This window comes from Leptonychotes weddellii, chromosome 7 (assembly GCF_054177405.1).
Source record: "Leptonychotes weddellii isolate Sample4059 chromosome 7, ASM5417740v2, whole genome shotgun sequence".
Classification (NCBI taxonomy): Eukaryota; Metazoa; Chordata; class Mammalia; order Carnivora; family Phocidae; genus Leptonychotes; species Leptonychotes weddellii.
The window spans coordinates 38,720,619-38,743,066 of NC_138375.1; the positions used below are offsets into that span (position 1 = coordinate 38,720,619).

The 22,448-nt window shown below is 54.0% G+C and overlaps 1 protein-coding gene across 12 annotated transcripts in view; it reads left to right on the top strand.

Annotated features, from left to right (window-relative positions):
- Positions 1 to 1,628: 1,628 nt before the first annotated feature.
- The window catches only part of TCOF1 (treacle ribosome biogenesis factor 1), a 37,282-nt gene continuing 16,462 nt past the window's right edge, over positions 1,629 to 22,448 (top strand). For 8 of the 12 annotated variants that reach the window (XR_014146952.1, XM_031036696.2, XM_031036695.2 and 5 more), the window contains exons 1-17: positions 1,629 to 1,805; positions 4,401 to 4,456; positions 7,316 to 7,461; positions 9,516 to 9,589; positions 10,343 to 10,529; positions 11,145 to 11,218; positions 12,922 to 13,152; positions 14,288 to 14,500; positions 14,721 to 14,942; positions 15,107 to 15,271; positions 15,431 to 15,613; positions 15,777 to 16,028; positions 16,119 to 16,319; positions 20,501 to 20,638; positions 20,829 to 21,014; positions 21,100 to 21,285; positions 21,448 to 21,588. Coding sequence is in view for 11 of the 12 variants with exons in the window: in XM_031036696.2 (XP_030892556.1) it covers positions 1,698 to 1,805; positions 4,401 to 4,456; positions 7,316 to 7,461; positions 9,516 to 9,589; positions 10,343 to 10,529; positions 11,145 to 11,218; positions 12,922 to 13,152; positions 14,288 to 14,500; positions 14,721 to 14,942; positions 15,107 to 15,271; positions 15,431 to 15,613; positions 15,777 to 16,028; positions 16,119 to 16,319; positions 20,501 to 20,638; positions 20,829 to 21,014; positions 21,100 to 21,285; positions 21,448 to 21,588 (2,763 nt within the window). In the remaining variant the exon portion in view is untranslated. The remainder of the gene's footprint in view (positions 1,806 to 4,400; positions 4,457 to 7,315; positions 7,462 to 9,515; positions 9,590 to 10,342; positions 10,530 to 11,144; positions 11,219 to 12,921; positions 13,153 to 14,287; positions 14,501 to 14,720; positions 14,943 to 15,106; positions 15,272 to 15,430; positions 15,614 to 15,776; positions 16,029 to 16,118; positions 16,320 to 20,500; positions 20,639 to 20,828; positions 21,015 to 21,099; positions 21,286 to 21,447; positions 21,589 to 22,448) is intronic. The other 4 variants (XM_081826188.1, XM_081826189.1, XM_081826187.1 and 1 more) reach the window with 3 other exon arrangements.

A 22,448-nucleotide genomic window follows, 5' to 3' on the forward strand; every position in this document is an offset into this window, starting at 1 on the left:
GTTCATATGACTGTTTAGCCTGTGTCTCCCCCTTTAGACTTCAAGCTCTGTTGGGGTGGAGACTACTTCATCCCAATAGTAGGTACTCAATAAATATTTTACTAAATGGCTGAATGCAGATTCCTCTCCTCCTTCTTCCTCACTCACTGTATTCAGTCACCTGGTCCTATCCCTGTTGCTTCCTGGAGCAGTAGTTCCTAACTCTAGGAGGTTCATTTATGTGCTTATCCACATCCTAAAATTGGTTTGAAAACGTTATGTGTCTGTACACATTCAAAATTTTCTACAGCAAAGTCTAAGTGGTTCATCCTATCTTCAGTTTCTCAATGGGTCCATGAAGTTAAAAAGAGCTGATTCAAATATTCCCCAGCCTACCTCATCCCCTCCCTGCCAACCTCCCCTCAACAAGTACAACAGCTTCACATCTGGTTTGTTTGTTTTTTTTTAAGATTTTATTTATTTACTTGAGAGAGAGAGAATGAGAGAGTGAGAACACATGAGAGGGGATAGGGTCAGAGGACGAAGCAGACTCCCTGCCGAGCAGGGAGCCCGATGCGGGACTCGATCCGGGGACTCCAGGATCATGACCTGAGCCGAAGGCAGTTGCTTAACCAACTGAGCCACCCAGGCGCCCCGCTTCACATCTAGTTTTGTTCTCCACAAATCCATCCTCCACATTTTGGTGATAGAAATCTCTTAAAAACACAAACCCGGGTCACCCTCCTACATAAAACCAGTCAGAGATTATCTATCACCTTTGGAACAAAGTGCAAGCTCTGCTCAGCAGGAGAGGGTGCTGTAGGGCCTGTTTACTTCTCCATCCTCCTGTGTCCTTGCTCATCCCCTCTTCCCCACAACTACAGCCCACCAGCACAGACCGGGTTCTATGTTTTGGCTTCCCAGCCTATACCAGGGTGGTTTCTCCTGTCTGTATACAGGCAGTGCCCTGTGCCTGGAATGCCAGTCCTCTCTTCTGCACCTAGAAATTCCTGCTCCAACTTTAAGCCTCAAATTAGATGTCTCTTTGGGGTTAGGTGCCCCTCCTCCTGGCTCCCATAGGCTGTGCCTGTCCCTGACAATGCACTCAAGGCATTGAACCATAGTTGCTTGGTTACCGAATCTCCCTTGAGCTTTGAGGGCAGCCACCATTTCTTATCCATCTTTTTATCCCTCCATTCTAGGTGAGCACTAGCCTAAAGTATGGTGCTCAAAAACGATTTAGGCAATGAATGAATAATGACGAATAGTCATGGGTCCTAAAAACTCTGTGAAGTGAATAAATGAGTGGGTAACTGGAAGTTCGGGACCAGAGAGAGATGCAGATTAAGATGTTCAGAGATGAGTAAAACCCTATCGCAGACGTCACAGCGAACATGGAACACAAATGCCTGCAGTGAGCAAGGCTAGAGGATTTAAGAGGGAGTCATTCAGCTCAAGGCCAGGAGGCGTGTCTAGGCCTGACCACGCCCTCCCCCGCCAATGGGAGGCCTCGTTATCCTCCAAGCCTCCGCCCCTTTCACCCGCCGGGGCGGGGCCGGCCACTCCAGGAAATAAGACTACATTTCCCGGCGCACCGCGCGGCGCGGGGCGAAAGAGGAGCCGGAAGTGGGGCGCGCGAGGTCTAAGGGCACGAGGGAAGTGGCGGGCGGGGACTGAGGGGGGCGTGCAGGTGAGCGGACGGGCCGGGTTTCGCCGGCATGGCCGAGGCCAGGAAGCGCCGGGAGTTGCTTCCCCTGATCTACCAGCATCTGTTAAAGGCGGGCTATGTGCGCGCGGCGCGGGAAGTGAAGGAGCAGAGTGGCCAGGTAAGCGTGCGCGAGCCGTGTACTAGGGCCGCGTGCAAGATTTGGAGAGCGACTACCTGCGCCCCCTCCCTTAGCGGCCTGGCGGGCGCCCGGAGCCGGACCCTGCGGTGCCCCGGGAGGCGGCCAGGGGTAGTGAAGGAGCCGCAGCCTCTGCCCCCTGCGGCTCCCTGTCCTTCTGGGCCTCAGTTTCCCCAGCTGTGCAGTGGGCGGGCCGGGATGTGAGATCCGACGCGCAGGGCTTTGTAATTCCCGCGCCCCTTACCTCCACCCCCTTCCTGGTAGTGGCGGTTTAAACTTTTCGAAGTCTCGGGCCACGTGGCTCAGCGCGGCCGCGGAGGGCGAGAGGGTTGCTGAGAGTCTGAGGGGTGAATTGCGACCAGACCCCGGGAAGCGTGAGGAGGCGAAAGAGCGCCGAGGGAAGGGGCTTGTGGCCCCTTACTTGAGGTGAAGCTCCGGCCCTCATCCCTCCCTTACTGGGTCAGACAGCTTTGGATTGCGAGCTTGTGGTGGAGTCATTGCTTACTTCATTCATTTTTTTCAGCACTCAACTCTGGCGCTCAGGGTGCTGGTGATAGAATGTTGAGCACGGTCCCCCAGCCCTCCTAGGGTTTACATTCTAAATCTAATAGGGGAAGTGGACATAAAGCAAAGAATCACAAAAGTAACTGTACACCTAACACATTAGGTGCCAAGAATGAGAGACATAGGGTGATAAGACAGGATGGCAAATTGTCCATGTCAGGGATATCCAGGACTGCTTTCCCCGCGAAGTGGATCTTGATTTGAGACCTGAGAGAAGGAAAGTGGATATTCCAGGCAGAGGTGCAAATGCTCTGTGGTGGGAGGGAACTTGTTGCATTTGTACTGGCCTCTGGAAAGTCCACTGTGGCTGAAGCATGGAGTACAGGGTGACAGTGGGTAGGGAGCTGGCTAGAGCCCTACTGTAGTTAGTTTGGGCTTTATCTGAAGAGCAGTGGTAAGCCACTGGAGGGTTTAAAGCTGGTAAAGTGGATATTGACCTGATTAGTCACCCCTTTGGCTGTGGTGTAGGCTCTGGTCCTGATGCTTGCTCCCAGGATCTCCCTGAAGGGTGATGGGCCCTAAGACATTATCCTAGTTTTTCTCAACCCTCTCTGGACCTTGATTGCCTTCTTACTCCATTTAGGTCACTTAACGGGTAAGTGGGGTAAGAGACAGTACCCATCTTCACTGGGGCATTTGTCTAGGCCAAAGTATTTTGTCCTCATGGAGCATACAGTGTAGCAGGAGCAGACAGATGACAAATATTTAAAAAAAAAAAAAAAGGTTAATGATGTAGTGTGTTAGGTGATCATAGGTGTTAGCTCTAAAAGTAAGGCAGGCAAGGAGGATAAAGAATATCAGGGTTCAGTTATAAATAGGGTGATCAGGAAGCCCCACTGAGAAGGTGACATTTCACCTGACATTTCACCTCTGAGAAGGCAGAGACCTTAAGGAAGTGAGGGAATGAGCTATGTAGTTAGCAGGAGAGAGCATTCCAGGCAGAAAGAAAAGCAGCACTTTTGAGGGCCAGTGAGGAAGCAAGTGTGCCTGGGGCAGAGCAGAGTGAAACCGACAATTGGAGTCTGTGTTATCAGCTCATGTGCTGGGCACTGACTAGAATATCTTGTTCAGGCCTGATAGCATCCTGCTAGGTGGGTGCTGCTCTTATCCCTGTGTTATAAAGAAGAGCCTGAAGTTTGAAGAGGTGAAGAGATTAGCTCAGCCAGTTAACAGAGGAGCTGTGCCTGACTCCACATGCAGCCTCTTGGCCATTCTGCCCGGATCCCTGATTCTGCCCTCACCTCACATTGCTCACTTGATCTCCCTGGGGCACTTGACACCCTGGGTTCTTGACATTTACAGAGTGGGCCATCTGGCCTTGGCTCCAAAGGGCTGGATTCCACCCAGTTCCCTCTGCTTCTATCAAGGGACCGGCCCATTTGGTTCTAGTCTCTTCCCAGCGAATGAGTGGACCGCGGTCATGCCACCTGGACGCCTTGGGTGTCTGGGCTGTGGTTCGTACTGCCCTGGGAAGATTGACCCACCTGGCCTTTCAAAGACTTTGGAAGGTCAGGGGTGGAAAAAACTCTGTCTTGTGGCCTCTAAGCATGGAGAGTGCAAGGGAGGTTGGGGGCTGCTGGATAAATGCTAGCCTGGAACATTCTAACTCCAGTATCTCAAAGGTACCTCTCACTAACATGTTGTCTTAAAGGTTTTTAGCTGCGGGGCGCCTGGGTGGCTCAGTTGGTTAAGTGACTGCCTTCGGCTCAGGTCATGATCCTGGAGTCCCGGGATCGAGTCCCACATCGGGCTCCCTCTCATGCTCTCTGTCTCTCATTTTCTCTCTCGCAAATAAATAAAATCTTAAAAAAAAATAAAAATAAAAATAAAAAGTTTATAGCTGCAAGTACTTGCTCTGCTTGTCTCTGGAAGGTTTGAGTGGTACTGACAGGGCCAAGCAGACATATTTTCCAGAGCAAAAAGTCTCCTGTGAGGTCGTGGAGAGTTGGGCCCCAAGGAGGACCCATATTGTGCTGGGGGGTTAATTGCTGCTTTCTCTTTACTTCTCTGCAGAAAAGTTTCCTGACTCAGCCTGTAACCCTTATGGACATCTATACTCACTGGCAACAGTAAGTCTGATGGGGCTGAAAGAGTGGAGTAGGGACCCCCCAACCCATCAGCTTGAAATAAGCTAGGATTCTAATCTGATCTGCGATCTGTCTGCATAGCCCACTGTGGACACCGGCATTGCCCTCGAGAAGCCAGGTCACAGGTATGGGTGTCTGATAGTGAGACAGAACGCTGAAAGCTGAGATCAGTGCTTTCAAGGACCACAGCTTCTCAGCAGCTTGTTACTCATTCAGTCAACAAACATTTATTGAGTACCTACCCGCTAAATGGCAGGTCCTATTCTAAGCATGGAGATAACGGTCATGAGTGAGACAGACATGGTTCCTTCTTTCCCGGAGCTGACATTGGAGTCAGGGAGGTAAGCATGCCTGAAAGAATGAAACAAATAAGTGGAAAATTAAAATGGTAGTAACAATTATGAAAAAGGACCTGGTGCCAAAACCCCATAAACGGGTTAGCTGGGCCTCATTTGGGGGTTTAGGAGGGGTTTCCCTGTGGTGACCTTTGGTATAAGGGCTGCAGGGAGTGGAGGAGAGAATTAGGCAATAGGTCTGGAGAGGCAGGTAGAGTGGGCCTGGCAGAAGGAACTGTGGTGCTGAGGCCGTAGCTGCAGCCACAGGCCAGAGGAGGCTGGACAGCTCGCAGGGTCCACCCCATGCAAGGCCTCATCGTCCATGGTGAGAAGTTGTGTCTTTGTCCCAAGGGCAGTGGGAGCCATGAAAGGGTGCAGTAGAGAGTGGTGAGATCACTCTGCAGGATGGCATGGCTGGTTGGGGCTGTGGACACCATCATCCAGGCAAGAGCCGATGGGGCTTGAGGCAGGAATAACAGAGGGGGTAGAGCATCAGATAGTCAATTCCAGGAATATTAGGGGATGAGACTGGGAGCTATGGATGGTCTGGAGGGGTGGGCTCCTTGACTCCCAGGTGCCTGGCTTGTGCCCTTGCATGGAAGGTGGGCCTGAGCAAGAAGCAAGAAGCAAGCCCAGTTTGGGGGGAGAGATGGAGGGAAGGGGAGGACATGTTGAGTGTGAAATGTCTGTGAAACATGCAGAAACAGGAAAGGGGGGATAATCCAAGGGCATATCAACAGAGGAATGGTGTGAGAGGGAGGGAGGGGATAATCATTCTCTCCGTGAACTGGCCTGACCACAGTCATCCAGGGGAGTGAAGGACCTGCAGTCATGTCCCATGAAGAGTGATTAGAAACTACTGAACTGTCCAGGTTGGACAAGAGATGGCAAAGGGGCAGGTGATATGTCTGCACATCTCTGAGGACAAAGGGAGTGGGCCGTTCCCTGGGGCTCTGAGAGACTAAAGTGGGACCCAGATGTACTGCAATAGGGAGACAGTCTTCAGCTTCTGAATATAAGCACTTGGTCATCAGAGCTATCCAAAATGAGGTAGGCTACTGTTTCCTGTCATCGGAGGTGTGTAAGCAAAGGCAAGAATGGTGTGGAAGAGATCCCAGCTTCCAGTGGAGAGCTAAGGTCTGTGAAGGCCCTGTCAGCTCTCAGTTCTCAGCTTTCCTCTGCTGTAAGGTAGGGTCAGAGTGCAGTGCACACCCTGCGCCCTGCACTTCCTCTCCCTCACCCGCTTCAGCGTGCCCAGGGGTCTGGCACTTCCTTCCCTAGAGAGCTGCTTCAGTGAGCCCCTTCCTTGTCACTGGTCCCTTCTGTGGGTGAGGGGTACTGAATGCAACGAGGACCTCACACCCACCAGAGGCAGCCTAGTCTAATGGTTCTCAGCAAAGTTCAAACCCCACGAGCTGTATGACCTTGGGCAAACTTGGCTTCCTTGAGTCTGTGTCTTCATCTGTAAAGTATAGTAATAATAAATAAGGGGCTAAACCTGGCCATCGGAGGTACCCCCCCCCATATTTATAGAGCAGCAGCTACTATGAGCCAGAACTGTTCTTGATATATCTGGAACCGACCAGAGAAAAATCCCCGCCCTTGTGAAACTTAGATTCTGTTGGCGTGAAAGGGGCAGAATGAATTGAGAAGTGTAATAAATGAAACCTCAGGGGAGTCCCAACAAGTGGCCTTCCTGGGAACAAGGGACCACAAACTGGCAGAGCACGTCTAGCCCAGCTGGAGAACACGGGGCATAGACAGGGATTCTGTCGGGGTGGGAGGGTGAGGTCAGAGGAGATGGTCCTTGCACATTCCAGGGATTCAGCCATCTGGGTTCTTGTCCTGCCCGTGCCGCAGACTTCCAAACCTCCTGCTCTCTGACCCTAAGCAAGTCACTTAGTTGTTCATTTTTTGAGATGTAAGCTACATGCTGAAGATACTTAGTGAGCCAGCAGAGGTTCCTGCCAGCCCCCCCCCCACCCCCTGGGGTTTGACTACGTAGTTGGGGAGTCAGGCAGGAAGTAAGTAGAATAGCAGAAGAGAGAAAAGTGCTCTGAAGAAAATGAAACAGGATGGCAGGGCAGAGACTGGCGGGGGTGGGGCACGATCAGGCAGGGCCTTTGAGGAGTCTGTATTGGCGCTGAGTCCTGAAGCACAGGAAGGACCTGAGCAGGGTCTTCCAGAAAGAGGGTAGTGCAGGTGCTGCAAGTTCTGGAGGAGGGGGAGCCTGGACGGTTCTATGAACGGCCTACAGGTGCTGGCTCATCCCACTCAGTGATTGTTGGCCATTGTTATATAATGTTATTGACCCTTCCTGACTATTTTGAAGACTAATAGTTTACGAAATGTGTGAAAATGCAGAATACAAGTGTATTACACCATGTTCTCAAACTCTCTATGCACATTTCCTCAGGGGGTGCGCGGGGGGCATGTCTTTCTTTTCAAATCTCCTGGAGGTGTCCTTGTCACCTGGTTGGTATAGCCAGTCACCCTTGTCCTGCAGAACCTCAGAGGTTGGTCAGAAGCGGAAGGCAGAGGAGGATGCGGCGCTGCAGGCTAAGAAGACCCGAGTATCAGACCCCATTAGCAGCACTGAGAGCTCAGAAGAGGAGGAAGAGGACGAGGCAGAAGCTGAAGCCACCAAAGCCAGTAAGAGTCCTGCACGCTGGGGGAGCTTCCATCGGTGTGTTTGTAGGGGCTCAGCCCAGGGCCCTGCAGCTTTGGGGAGCAGGCTTTTGGATATTGGGTTGTTCTGGGGGAGAGCCCCCCCCCCCCAGCTTCTCCTCCAGTGAGTCCTGGGAAGACCAGGACCTTTTAGAGAGAAAATTGGAAGCATCTCACATACCTCTTGCAATATTTAGTTGCGGCCTTTCTCGTGCCAAACATTGTGTGCCGGGGACTGGGAATCCAGTGGTGAGCAAAAACTGAGCTGGGCCCTTACAGCCTGATTTGGGGTACAGCGGCTACGTTGGTACAAGCCCCCAGGGATTCTGATAAAGATGGAAAGAAGCCCACACTTGTAGAAGAACTGCTGGAAAGATCTCAGAGGGCAGCTGGTGGGCACCCCTTCTGTGTGGCCTGTGGGCTGTGGGAGAGGGGCTGTGCTTTCTGTTGTTCTGGAAGAGTACGAGGTGGCTTGGGGAGGCTGTCCTGGGCGCTTTGCTTTCAGAGCTCTCGCAGGGGTGACCCCGTGAGGCCTGCCCAGCCCCTTCTCCCCAAGTCCTCAGGACAGTTCGTGCTTTAACCAATACAGCTATAACTCCACAGAGGAATTGTCCTTTTTCGCTGCAAGGTAATTGGGTTTTGCTTACGTAGAAGGTAATTCCTTAATTTTAGGTATATTTTCCGATTTCAAAGAAATCTGGGATTCACTGTGGACTGTTCATTATAGGATATATGAAAATGACTGGTTAAAAAGGCAGGAAAAAAATTATCCATACTCTTGCCACCTACCATTTGGCAAATTATTCTTCCATTTATTTTTCCTGAGCCTGTTTTCAAAAATATTCAAGATCATATTGAATATATATCTTATATCTTTCTTAATCTTTTAAAATTACAGTTGCAAAACAAGTTCACTTTGAACCATACAGAAGCATGTGGAAGAAAAATGAGAGGTTGTCTGTTCTCCTATCCTGGTTCCCTTTTCCCCCCTAAATGTATCCTGGTGGGTAGCTTTACAGCTCTCCCCTTTGCATCTAGTCCTACAGACAGCCGTCCATACATGCACACATCCATATCTACACACTTTGTAACACAAAAATTGGTCAATTTCATAGTGACTGATATTTGATATTAATGGATTTTTATTTAGTGATACTGTATGAATTTTTCCAGTGATAACAGAATCATAATTGAGTCCCCGTTGAGAGAAGCATATGGAAATATTTGTGGGCAGTGTGGTACAATGTCTGGCATTCTCTTCAGAATCATACTTGATGCCAGAAAGGCTGGGTGACATCACATTGGCCACAAGTTGCTAATGGTTGGGGCTGTGTGGTTCGCTGTACTTCCTCTCCACTTACAAACGTATCTAAAATTAAAAAGAGAGGGAGATGGAGTTAAATGCCAGGAAGGGAATTAGACCATGCTGTTCATCTCCACAGTGTCCTCTCTAATTCACAGCACACCCTAGAAATCTTGTCCTGTCTGAGATCTGGGGAGACAGTCTCCTGGTGTAAGAGCACCAGGAATCTGTGAGTCTCAACATCTGACCAGTTCCCGGGCCCATGGTTCAGCTGCCTTTCCGCTAGAAACCCTTGAAATCCCAAGCAGCTTTCTCTGTGGCCCCGGGGGCAGGCTGGCTGACCATTGCCCCCGTCCTGCTGCGTGACTCTCGGGCTGTAGTGTGGTCACCTGTCAGGCTGGCCCACCCTGAAGTTGGGCCGGGCCACCAAGGTATGCAACACGCCTGTGAGCCAGCCCTTTTCTCTGGGACCACCAGTTTCTCATGCCAGCAGGGAGTCGGGACTCCCTGGGGGACTCGGACCGGTGGCTTTCACGTCTCCCTGCCCTCTTGCTCCTTCTGGCTGGGGCTCCTGCACCCCGGAGCTCTTTTCCACAAGTCTGGGCTCAGCCTCAGGTCCTCGCGCCAGCACCAGACAGCCATACCAGTTGAACTGTCAGGTGAGCCAAGACCTGTTGGCTGTTCTTAATGAGAAAAAGCTCATCTGGCTCATCCCGCAGGTGTTTCTGTCTTGCAGCCCCAAGACTAGCGTCTACCAACTCCTCAGTGGCGGGGCCAGTTTTGCCATCAAGCGCAAAAGAAAAAGCCAAGGTGAGTAGGTCCACCTTCCAAGCTGTGGCCTATGGGAGTGAAGTGCCCTACAGGGGACAGTCCCCTGCGTCAGAGGAGGATAGGGTTGTGGGTAACGGACTGACTTGGATTCAAATGTCAGCCTTTGTCACCAGCTGTGTGATCCTAGCACATCCCTTCACCTCTCTGGGCCTCAGTTTCCTTTTCTGTAAGGTGGGAACAGTGCCCATTGCTCTGGGCCCCTGGGCCCAGTATGCACCTGTAACAGCTTCTTTCCGCCCGTCATCCCCGCATTCTCCTGTTCAGCCAACAACTTGTGACCCATCCAGTTACTTTCCAGCCACCATGGGAGGCAGTGGGGGCACCACAGTGAATAAGACACCTATGGTTCTGAAAGCGCGAAGCTCATTTTCTAGACTGAAACCACTTAGAGAGGAATACCATGTGCTGGTAGTCCAAAACGCAGCATCGGACACACAAGGATGCTGAGCTGCGTCCCCGAGCTGCCTGGCACGCTAGCAGCAATGCGAAGAAGTGCTAGGAACCACAGCTGACCGCTCGTTACCACTTAGCAAGTAACTCCTGTGTCCCAGGAACTGTAATTGGGCTTTCTCCACGCCTCTGTGAGGGCAGGTACCGCTGTCGGCCCCACCTTAAAGATGAAGAAACAGACCGAGGGAGGGAATTTGCCCAAACTCTCACGGCTAGGAAGGGGTCTGTGCTTGTCATTCACCAGGCCACACCCGGCATGTCTGTCACCCCTGTCCTTTGTAGGCAAAGACCAAGAAAGCCAGCCAGATGGTGAACTCCACACCACATCCGGCCTCTGGAAAGGCAGTGGCCCACCTTCTGTCTGGGAGGTCCCCCGGGAAGTCAGCAGGGCCCTCAGCAAATACCATCCTGGTCTCAGAAACTGAGGAGGAGGGCAGTGTCCCGGCCCTCGGAACCACGGCCAAGCCTGGTGAGCAGCGCTGACCTCTAGACGCGAAGCCCCCTGAGTTTGGGCTGGGGAGGCAGGCCCCGGGCGCTGCTCTATCCAGCTCTGGGACATTCTGGAATTTAGAGGTTTGTCTCCATGGCAGTAAGGGCTCTGCACCTCGATGAGGGAGGGTCTGCTGCAGGGACACGTCAGGCTTTGCCAAGGGAGCTGGAGCAGCCTGGGTGGTGGGGGAACATTTTCTGGTTTATTGCTCTCAGGTGGGTCCAGGGCCCACTGGAAAGGCTGAGGCTAAAGTGAGAGGCCTGGGTTTGCCTCAGTTTCTCATTGTCAAATAGGCGTTTGCCTGCCTGCCTCAGTGTGATGATGATGGAAGGAGATCTCTGAGCCATCAGACGCTGGCTTGTGTGTGTTAGGGCCTAGTCTAATGCTTCCCAGGGCCAAAGGAGTGTGGCAGCGCAGGGATACGAGTGGCATGCACCTCAGCTGTGGGGTTTCGGGATAGGTGGAGCAGAAACTCCGCACACGAGAAGTGAGCCCAGGGCACCTGCCTCTCATTGGCTGGCGTGGCAGAGTGCTGGCAAGGGGAGGGGAGTCTGGAAGGGCAGGCCCTCAGTCCTCTCCCTCTTCCTCCCTCAGGAATGGCATCAGCCAACCAGGCCGACAGCTCCAGCGAGGAGACCTCCAGCTCGAGCGATGAGACCTACGTGGAGGTAATGGCCACCATCCTCGGGAGGTGCCCTCTGCAAACCTCTAGCCCTCCCAGAGCCTGGCCGGGGCTTCGCACACCAATGGGGCCAAATCAGTTCAGCCAGTGTTTCAGGGGGACTGGGAGCTGGAAAGGCCGAGGCCTGGGGAGGGGAGCCAGGTGCTGCTCATCGCACCTTGGGCATGAGAGAGGTTTCGGGTTGGCAGGGAGAGACGCCAACCTGTCTGTGGGACAAGGGGAGCCTTCCTGGGAGAGGTGGCACTGGAGCAGGGCCTCGACGCACAGGGTACTCCCCAGGAAGGGATGTGGGGGAAAGTGTTTAAGCAGGAAGAGCTGCACGAGCCAAGGCCCAGGGGCAGGAGGGTGGCCGTCCCGTGGTGTGGTCAGGTGAGTTGGGTGAGGGGCTCTGGGCACGCTGGTGAATGCCAGGCCTGGGCACGTGGTCAGAGATGGTCAGGTGTTGGTCTGTGGCCTTAGCTCTTCTCTGAGCTGTGACCAGGGAGTCTTTCTTTATGGGGCACCTGGGCCTTGGGAATATAGTGGTAGGCAGGAGTGCATGATTCCTGCTGCCGTGGGGACGTGGAGGGGTCCTCAGAAGTTTGACTGCAGTGCTGAAGGTTGCTAGGGGAAATGTAGAGAGCCCCGAGGGGCAGCAACAAGGATGTGGCGCCGTAGACGAGGTGCAAGTTACAGAAAAAGGGTCAGAGGTAGGCAGGGGCCCCATTCTGCTGCCAGACCATGAGGGCCAGCAGGAGTTTGGGTTGTACTCTAGGCTCTGTGAGAAGCCATCTCAAAGTTTTCGGCATGGAGGTAAGGAGGCCTGATTTATGTTGGAGAAAGGTTGCTGGTCGTAGCCTGGGTTGGAGGACAGGGCAGAGGGAAAGTAGCAAGACCGTTGAAGCTGGCGGAGTGAGGCTGGTGGCAGGCGCCAGGGCGCCTACTAGAAAGGGCCTGTGGAGGGAGAACCAGCAGGAGTCGGGGCAGGAGGGTTGATCTGGTGCCCAGAGTACTTCTCCCTTGCTTCCTGCCTCACCCAGTAACCTCCTATCTACCCCAGGCCTGGCCGAGGGCCGCTCCCCACATCCCATCCCCACCTGGCTACAGCCATCAGGGCGCCCGGAAAGCCAGCAGTCAGACACACAGCTTCGGTGGGCCAGAGGCCAGCACAGGGCCCTAACAGTAGTGAGGAGTTTGTGATTGAGGAGATGGCTGTCCCGGGAACCCAGGGTCAGGTGAAATCTGATGACGGAGGTGGAGGTAGGGCACTGCCTGCCTTGGAAATATCAGAGTTTTAGAAGTCTAAGAAAGAGCTCAGAGGAATGTGCCCGAACAAGCCAGTGGTGAGACTGGAGTTCTAATCCTGGCCTCCCGGCCCTTGGGATGGCCACCACGATCAGATACTGTAGTCGAAGGGGCGGACAGGGTGAGCCTCCAGGTGGCAGAGGAGTATAGTGTTTGAGGGTTCTGCCCCCAAGGCCACACAGACAGGGGTTCTAGTCATGACTTTGCCCTTCATATTGGTCTTGAATGACTTAACCTCCCTGAACTTCTTGTCCTTTTCTGGAAAATGAGTGTAAAGATAGCATCTGTCTCAGGGACTTGAGAATCAGATGATACAAGGAAAGGACTTTATAAACCATAAAGCCTCTCCTGCCCCTCAGAGGCAAAGATGATTAGTTTTTCCCTAATCGCATTTTCTTGTTCCAGATGAAACCTTCAGTAAAACCGCCCCAGGTCAAAGCCTCACCAGCCCCTGCCAAGGACTCTATCGGGAGAGGGGCAGCCCCAACCTCTGGCAAGGCAGGGGATGTGACACCCCAAGTCAGAGGCGGTGCTCTGACCCCAGCCAGCAAGGCCAAGGAGCCAGAAGAGGACTCAGAGAGCAGTGAAGAGGAGTCTGAGAGTGAGGAGGGGGCCCCTGCGGAGCCACCCCACCAGGTGAGTCCTGGGGGCGGACTACCCCTCAGCGTCCCGCATCCCCCAGCAGCCAGGGAGTCTTCCATGGCCAGCAGAGGCAGGCCGAATGGCTACATAATGAGCACCTCCTCTGCCAGATAAGACTCACCTTAGGGTTTGGGGAGCAGGAGGTGGAGGTGTGAAAATTGAAGGGCAAGGACAGTTGGGCTTGCATCAGCCACCTGTGGAAATTGCCCTTCCTGCCCAACCAGCAGCCTAGAAGGGCTGCTTCCTACAGGATGGTCCTGCACCCCACTCTGTCAGTAACACCCCTTTACCTCAGCTTCCTTGTCTAGTGAATGGGATGTGGCCAGCTAGCCCTATTGTGAAGGGACTTAAGTTTTAATTGCCTGGTCGTCTGGCTTCTCGGGCCAAATCATGGTTTGTTAGCTAACAGGAATCCTGTTAACTTCCATCTGCTGGGATCCCCTCCCCTGGGCAAGTGGCCAGGGCTCTGGGCACATCTGAAGGGAAAGCAGTGGGGCTGGGAGGCTGTTGGGGCCGGAGAGCCAGGAGGAGGAAAGCATCAGATAGTGGTGGGAAAAGGCCCCGCAGCCCTGAGCTGGCCAGGTGAGGCCCAGGTCTGGATGATCAGGGGAGATGCAGTAAGTAAGGTTCACTTTGCTGGGTGTTAAAGAGGAAGGTCAGGTGGGCTGGGCTGTAGGAATGGCAATTGAGATAGAGTCCTCAGGGAAGGCCTTACAGAGACATCGAGGACCTGCCACACACACACGGCGCGGAAGTGGGCCAAGCCAGACTTGGTGCCTGTGCTTACAGAGCTCTCCCAGCGGGGGAGCCTGGCCGAGGGAGGCCCTGCCCCCTGTGTACGGGCAACTTTGGGAGCAGTGCAGGGGCCTCAGGGAGGACTGCCAAAGGAACTGGCGTCTGTCTCAGACCCAGAGGAGGAGGCAGTGGTGGCCTAGGGAGACGGGCAGGGCTGTGAAGGCCCCAGGAGTGAGAGAGAGAAGCTGACAGGCCAGGCCTGAGCACCAGTCAAGGTAGAGCGTGAGGAGAGAAGCGGGGGCGTCTTGTGAGCCCCAACTAAGGCCTCCGCTTTGTCCTGAAGGCACCACCAGAGGGTGAGGAGAGGAACAAACCACCCTTTCTCTTTTACTAGGTGAAGGCCTCAGAGAAAATTGTCCAGGTCAGAGCTGCCTCGGGTCCTGTCAAGGGGACCCCTGGGACAGGGGCCACCCCAGCACCTCCTGGGAAGGCAGGGCCTGCAGCTGCCCAGGCCAAGGCAGGGAAGCCAGAGGAGGACTCAGAGAGCAGCAGTGAGGAGGAGTCCGACAGCGAGGAGGAGGCGCCGGCGGCCAAGATGCCACTTCAGGTGAGGCCTGGGGAGGGAGAGTCCGTGCAGCCCTCGCCCCTCCCCTGAAGGCCTTCTGCGGACTTGTTCTGCCCTCTGCAAGAGCCCTAGACATGCTCAGAGCCCCGCCCCTTCTCCCCTGGGGTATGTGTGATGTCTTTTGCCCTGTCCGGTCTCTTGTGTCTCCTCCTCATGTCCACTCTCTGGGCTCCCTTCCCTGATTCCATTTGTCTCCCTTCAGGTGAAGCCTTCAGGGAAGACCCCCCAGGTCAAAGCTGCCTCAGCTTCTGCCAAGGAGTCCCCTAGGAAAGGGGCTCCTCCAGTGCCGCCTGGCAAGGCAGGGCCTGCAGCCTCCCAGGTGGGGAAGGGGAAGGGGGAAGAAGACCCAGAGAGTAGCACTGAGGAGTCCGACAGCGAGGAGGAGGCCCCAGCAGCTGTGCCCCCAGCCAAGAGCCCTGCTCAGGTGAGGCTGCAGGTGCCCCTGCTTGGAGAGCCCATCTGTCGGCTTGTCTTCCCCCTCCACACCTGGGGCCCTGCACCCTGCATTTGCATTCCTCCCCGCCTGTCTCCCCTCACACGCAGTCCCCTGTGGGCCCCTGCCCTGATCCTGTCTTTTGTTACTCCCAGGCAAAGCCCGTGGGGCAAAACTCCCAGATCAGAGCCGCCTCGGGTCCTGTCAAGGGGCCCCCTCAGAAGGTGGGGCCAGCAGCCACCCCAGTAGGGAAGCAGGAGGAGGGCTCTGAGAGCAGCAGCGAGGAGGAATCAGACAACGAGGGGGAGGTGCCGGCCCAGGTGAGGCCCCTGCCTGTGAGGCTCTTCTCTCCTCCTCAGTGTCGGGAGCATCCCCCCTCCCCACACACACACACTGACTCTGCTTGCCCTCTCGGTTTGTCTCTCTGCACACAGCCATGCTCTCCACTCCCTCCCCTGATCCTGTGTGTCTCACTGCAGGCAAAGTCCTCCGGGAAAATCCTTCAGGTCAGAGCTGCCTCAGGTCCTGCTAAGGGGCCCCCTCGGAAGGCAGGGCCTGTGGCCACCCAGGGCAAGGCCGAGGGGTCCAAGGATGACTCAGAGAGCAGTGAGGAGGAGTCAGACAGTGAAGAGGAGGCGCCTGCAGCCGTGGCTCCAGCCCAGGTGGGGCCCAGGAGGGGCTGCTCTGCAGCCTGACCTCACCACCCTCACCAGTCAGCTCCCCAGGGAGCAGAGGGGAAGGATGGCAGCAGGGCTCCACCCCAGAGCAGATGGGGGCCCTGAATTCAGGCTCCTTCTCTAGCTTCTGACTTCTGCTTCCTCTCAGGCAAAACCGGCTGTGAGAACACCCCTCACCAAGGCCTCCCCAAGGAAGGGCACTCCCATTACCCCAGCACCTGCCAAGGTCCCCCCGGTTCGAGTGGGCACACCAGCCCCTTGGAAGGCGGGAGCAGCAACTTCTCCAGCCTGCGCCTCATCCCCAGCTATGGCCAGGGGCGCCCAGAGGCCAGAGGACTCTTCAAGCAGCGAGGAGTCCGAGAGTGAGGAGGACCCCGCTCCTGCCCCAGCCGTGGGACAGGTGAGGCCAAGTTTATTCAGCTGACTCAGGGCCAGTGCTCACGTGGCCCCTGGGGCACCTGTGACCTGCTTCTCTTCCCTGTCATTCCAGGCAAAGCCTGTAGGGAAAGGTGTCACCCTGAAAGCTGCTTCCACACCCACCAAGGGGCCCTCAGGCCAAGGGACTGCCCCAGCACCCCCTGGGAAGGCAGGGCCTGCAGTGGCCCTGGTCAAAGCTGAGGCGCAGGAAGACTCCTCCGAGAGCAGTGAGGAGGACTCTGACAGTGAGGAGACGGCTGAAGCTCTAGCCCAGGTGAGGCCGAGGAAGGCCCAGCCCATCCCAGCCACACCAGAGCCTGGGGCAGGGCTGAGGAGAGGCTTTTCTGGGCTGCTCTTGCCCTCCCCGCCCCCCTCCCCCGCCCCCGGGTGTGCAGAAACCTCAAGGGCAGCCTCAGCTCAGCCTCCTTCCCCACTTTTCACTCCGTCTCCTCCGCCTGTCAGAGACGGCAAGATCTCCCCCGTGGCCTTTTGAGCTCCCATTGGGATTCCTTATGCCTTCCACAAGCTCTGTTGAGCACCCCATCTGCCAGGCGCTGTCCGGTCTCCCTCAGGGAGTTCCTAGTCTAGATGGGGGCATGGATGTGTGCCCAGGTTGTTCAGCATGGTGTGTGCTAAGGCTGAGAAGAGCGCGTAGCTGGGCTAACAGCATGGCTGGTGAGAGCGTGTAGGGGTTTCCTGGAGGGAGTGGCATCGGGAACTGGGCTGAGAGAGCCGGCCAGGGGAAGTGGAGTGTTGCAGGCAAAGAAGCTGGCCTGTGTGAAGGCCCAGAGGGTGGGAGAGCGCCTGGCCTGAGTGAACTGCCCCAAGCAGAGCATTTTGGTGGGATCACTGAGGGAGGTGGTGTGGCAGGGGCAGACGGCAGGGGTTTGGAGCCAAACCGCCTGGATTCAAGTCCCAGCTCCGTGTCCTAGCAAGTGACGGACTCCATCCAGGGCCTTTGTTTTACTCTTCTATAAATTGGAAATCAACCTTCACAGGATTGAGAATGTAACGAGCTCTCACCTACCACACCCAGCAAGGGGCCTGTGCGCTGCAGGCTTGCTCATCTGCCGCCCTGAGGGTGGGCCAGGCCAATGGGGAACAGAATCAGGAGTCCCCTCCCCATCTGGAAGAGTTAAGTTGCGAAAAGTGAAGATTGCTTATGCCCTGTGCTCACTCACCATTTTATTATTTGTAATCATCACTCTCCCCCGACCCACCCAATAACCACTCAGAAATTAGTCATTTCTTTTTTTTCCCTATACCAAAGCACACATTTTCTGTGGATTTTTTTTTTTCCCCTCTCCCTGTTGCGTTGTGGGACCCAGGTTCCTGTGATTCCCCTAGTGAGGTTTTGACCTGCGTGTGGGCCCTGCTGGAGTCCCAGCCCAGCAGCTCCTATCCCGTTTGTAAGCTATAGACACACCCCAGACCAATGCCTGAAAAGTTTCATTGTGCTTTATGGCTTAAGTATTTGTCTTCCCATCTGAGCCTCCCACCAGTACCATTAGACGGGTGTTCATTTGCTTTGCTTTCTGGAGGAGGAAATTAGAGCTTAGAAGAGTTGTTTGCTGACCTGCTTCAGCCCAGCCAGCCAGTGAGGGTCCGAGCTGGGCCCGGGGCCCCAGTGTGTCTGCCTCAAAAGCCTTGACTTTCACACATCCTTCTGCTACATCTTGGCCCAAACTTTTCCAACCACAGACATGATTATGCTCTGGGGTCTTATATTCTTCCAAGGTGCAAAGTAAAGCAGCTAATCCCTCTCTAGGGGAGCAGCTTTATAGCCTGATGCCCTGTCAGAAGATGGGGCCTTGCCCAGCTTCAAGAGGTCTGAATTGCCTCCACCGAGACAGGCGGCTCTGATAGGAGTCTTGTCTGAAGGATAAGGATAATTAAGCCTCTGTTGCGAGGTTCTGGTGAGGAAGAAATAAGAGAATCCTTGTATGGCTTCACTCTCAAAATGCTGTCTGCACACACTCAGTGGGTCCCACACTGCTCAGTATTGCTGGGGTCAAGGGAGTCAGATAGTCTCTGGTCTGCTCAGAGACACCAGCCAGCTCAAAGGAAACCATCCATGTGAGAGCTGAGGTTCAAAACAAAGGAACAAAGACAGGACTGGTTCTGGAAAACCAGATGTGCCGGAGCCTGAGAAGGAGGTGATTCTCCATTGCAATGCCATAGGAAGAGAGCCCTTGTGTGAGAGGGATGGGAGAGATGGTCAGTCAGCGTGTCATGATTGGCTGAATAAGTGGTACGGTGCCTTTCGGGCCTGACCTTGTGATGTATGTTGACCGTACATTTTTTTTTTTTTTTTAAGATTTTATTTATTTGTCAGAGAGCACAAGCAGGGGGGCGGCAGGCAGAGGGAGAAGCAGGCTCCCCACTGAGCAGGGAGCCCGATGCGGGACTCAGTCCCAGGACCCTGGGATCATGACCTGAGCTGAAGGCAGGCACTTAACCAGCTGAGCCACCCAGGCGTCCTTGTTGACCTTACATCTTACGACATTACATTTGCTTACCTGTTTTCCTGGCTTTTGTAGATTCCTTGGGATTTTCTATATACAAACCATGTTGTCTGTGAATAAGGACAGTTTTACTTTTTCCTCTTCAATCTAGATGGCGTTTATTTCTTTTTCTTGCCTTACAGGCCTGGCTAGGCCCTCCAGTACAGTGTTGAGTAGCAGTGGTGAGAACAGACACCCTTGCCTTGTTTTCTCATTTAGGGTATAGTGTTCAGTCTTTCACTGTTTAGTATGATTTTAGCTCTAAGTTTTTCAAAGATGCCCTTTATCAGTATGAGGAAGTTCTTTTTTTTTTTTTTAAGATTTTATTTTTAAGTAAGCTCTACACCCAATGTGGGGCTTGAACTCACAACCATAGGTTCAGGAGTCACATACTCCACTGACTGAGCCAGCCGGGTACCCCAAGGAAGTTCTTTTCTGTTCTTAGATTGTTGAGTTTTTATTATGAGTTGGAGTTGAATTTTTGTCAAATGCGTTTTTCGGTTGAAGTGATCTTACTGTTTTTTTCCTGTTCTTTTAATGCACTATATTGCACTTAGTTGATTTTCAGGTATTAAATCAACCTTTCATTCTTGCAATAAATCCCACTTGGTCATGCTCCCTTTTCTTTGTTGCTGGATTTGGTTTGCTAAGGTCTTTGTGTCTATATCCACCAGGAATATTAGTCTGTAGTTTTGGTGTAACGTCTTGGCCTGGGTTTGGTATCCGGGTGATACGGGCCTCCTGAAATGGGTTTGGTAGTATTCTCTCCTTTGTTTTCTGAGAGTTTATGTTGGATTGGTATTATTTCTTCCTTAATAGAATTCACCAAAAAAAGACACCTGGGCCTGGATTTTTTGTGTGTGGAAGAAGATTTTTAATTACTAAATCAATTTTGAAAATTATTATTGGTCTGTTCAGGTTTTTTTGTTTCTTGAGTCAGTTACATTTTATACTGTATTGAGACTTGTGAGGTCAACTTAGTGCTGGTGTCTTCTGTTTTCTTAAGTGAATGTAAAAGACATTGCTCCCCTCTGGATGACTTTTCTATGCTGATGAGCACCTTGACCTTAGCCAGACACAGTCTGTGCTTTAGAGGGCTTTCTTTCTTGACATGCTGATTCTTAGTTTCACTTGGTCTCGTGTGGATGGGGGAAGTCACTGATCAGATGGCATCTCTGAATGAGGCAGGGGCCTAGAGACACTGCCAGATTCCTCATTCTACTTCACATTAGCCCGGTTTGCTTTCACACTCCTGTCAGCAATCTCACTGTCAAAGATTTTACTCTTTGTTGCCCTCATCTCTCTAGGTCTGTGTTTGCTTGGATACCCCGAGAGGGCTTGGGGGATCCCTTGGATATCAGTTAAGATTAGGTTAAACTGAAGAAAACCTCTCACAGCCATGGTTTTCTGTCTTGTTCTGCCATCCTGAGTACCTGGCTCCTGCCTCATACGCTAAGATGGCTGCTAGAGCTCCAGCTGTTACCTCAGCATTTCTTCCAGCTGGGAGGAAGAAGACCCATGTTTTCTACCCGTGTAAGAAAGTTGAATTGTATACTTGACTTCCATTCTGTTAGCCGGAAGTTAAACTCATCGCTGCCTAGCTGAAAAGGGAGCCTGGAAAATACCTCTGCCTTGGGTAGGCTCCTGCTTAGCTAACACTAAGAAAAGTGCTCACAATAAATGAGTTTATGTGCCAGGCACCATGCTGAACACTGTGACTTTCCCATTTAATCCTCGTGATAACCCTGTGGGTGAGCCTTGTTGTTAGCCCCATTTTACAGAGAAGGAAACTGAGGCCACAGAGGTCAGTGAATTGCCCAGGTTCACACAGCTATTAAATGGACGAGCAAGAATCCACACTCAGGCAGCTGACTCCAGAACCGGCGTTCTTGGCTAACCACTCTGCTGCATCTCACCTTCTCCCTTCCGTAATTCCTGTTTCTCCTTCCAGGTGAAGGCCTCAGTGAAAATTCCTCAGAGCAAAGCCAGCCCAGCTCCCACCAGAGCAGCTTCAGCCAAAGGGGCAGCATCAGCTCCGGGAAAAGTGGTCACTGCCGTTGCTCCAGCCAAGCAGGAGTCCCCGGCCAAGGCAAGTGGGACCAGAAGCCCAGGTGCCGGAGGGGGGTGGAGCTCGGGAGGAGCACACAGCTGGCTCAGCCTAGCCAGGGCCCTGCACAGGCGGGAGAGACTTCCGCACAGTCACACCGTGGGTGGGCTTAACCTAAATGGAACCGTGCTGTCTGCTTCCTTCCCTAATGCTGCTACCTTCTCACATTCAGGTAAAGCCGCCAGCGAGAGCCCCCCAGAGCAGTGCTGTCTCGGTGAGGGGCCGGGGGGCCGTGCCGGCTGTGGGGAAGGCCGTGGCCACTGCAGCGCAGGCCCAGCCGGGGCCAGTCAAGAGCCCACCGGAGGACTCGGAGAGCAGCGAGGAGGAGTCGGACAGTGATGGGGAGGCCCCCACTCAGGTGAGGTCCCGGGGAGAGTGGAGAGCAGCTCTTGTGGTCCCTGTGGCTCTCTCCCCTAATTCTGTTTCTCTCACTCCCGGTGAAGCCCTCAGGGAAGACCCCCCAGGTCAGAACTGCCTCAGCCCCCGGCAAGGGGTTCTCCAGGAAAAGGGCTGCAGCAGCCTCTCCCGAGAAGACAGAAGCCACAGCCACCCGGGCTGGGAAACCGGAGGAGGCCTCGGAGAGCAGCAGTGAGGAGGAGTCGGACAGCGAGGAGGAGGCGCCGGCCCAGGTGAGGCCTAATGAGGAAGCCGCTACGACGCCAGGCCTCTGAGCCGTCACCGCCCACTCCTCGCGCAGGACTTGGGTTCAGGGCCAGGTGAGGAAGGAAGACCAGATGAAAGCCATGACTCCTGGACCCTTACCCCAGCCGCTGTCCTCTGTGTCTCTTTAGGTGAAACCTGCTGTAAAGCTCCCCCCAGCCAAGGCCTCCCTGATGAAAGGTGTCCCGGGCACTCCTGTTTCTGCTGAGGCCTCCACAGCACGAGTGGACACACCAGCCCCACAGAAGGCTAGACCAGCAACTCCTGCCAAGGTAAATGAGGCCAAGGATCTCAGGATGTCACAGGGAGTCTTGAGGAGGCTTGGGCTGCGATGCAGGTACCAGGAGGTGCTGGGGAGCTAGAGGAAGTCCCCTCCCTCATCTGGGCCTGGGACCCCAGGGAGAGCTCAGCTGGGTGAAGCCTAGGGAGTGGGGAGAGGGAGGGAATGAGGGACCGACTTCCATGTGGACGATTTCCCTTCTGTCTGTGTGCGGAAAGCAGCAGGAGTGGCTTCGGCCTGCAGAAGTTCAGGGAGCCAGACTCCAGGACATAGAGGGCTCCCGTGTGTGATGGCCTGGTAGCCACCATTGAGCCTTGGTGTCAGGAGAGGCAGTAGAAGGTGGTGGCAGCTAGGGCAAACTGGAGAGTTCTGGTCCCAGCTAGAAAGATGGTCCCTGTCAGCCCCAGCAGCTGATTATGACCGCATGTGGCCACATGTTTGTTTCTTAAGGGAAGCTGGAAGTCCCTGTGCCAGGCCGAGCTCCATCCCCTCTTAGGTTTCTGTTTTCTTCAGGAGTAAAACAAGCACCAAGAAGTTTGTTAAGTGCTCCTAGCACTGACCTCTGCCTTCAGTGCATCAGACCAACTACGAGCGCTCCATCTCGCGGATAGAGATAAAGGGATGAAAGATGTTGGCCCTGCTCTCATCTCATGGGGCCTGTAGTCAGTAGGGCAAGGTGAAGTAGTGGATTATTGGAGAATATTCTGGTAGTGCTCTGTCTGATGGAGCTGGGAGAACACGTCTCTAGAGGCCAGAAGAGATGATTGAGCAGAGCTTAAAGGAAGACCAGGGGTTCACCAGACAAGCGGAGCTAGGCCCTCCGGGGCGGGCGGGGGGTTGCAAAGGGGAGGG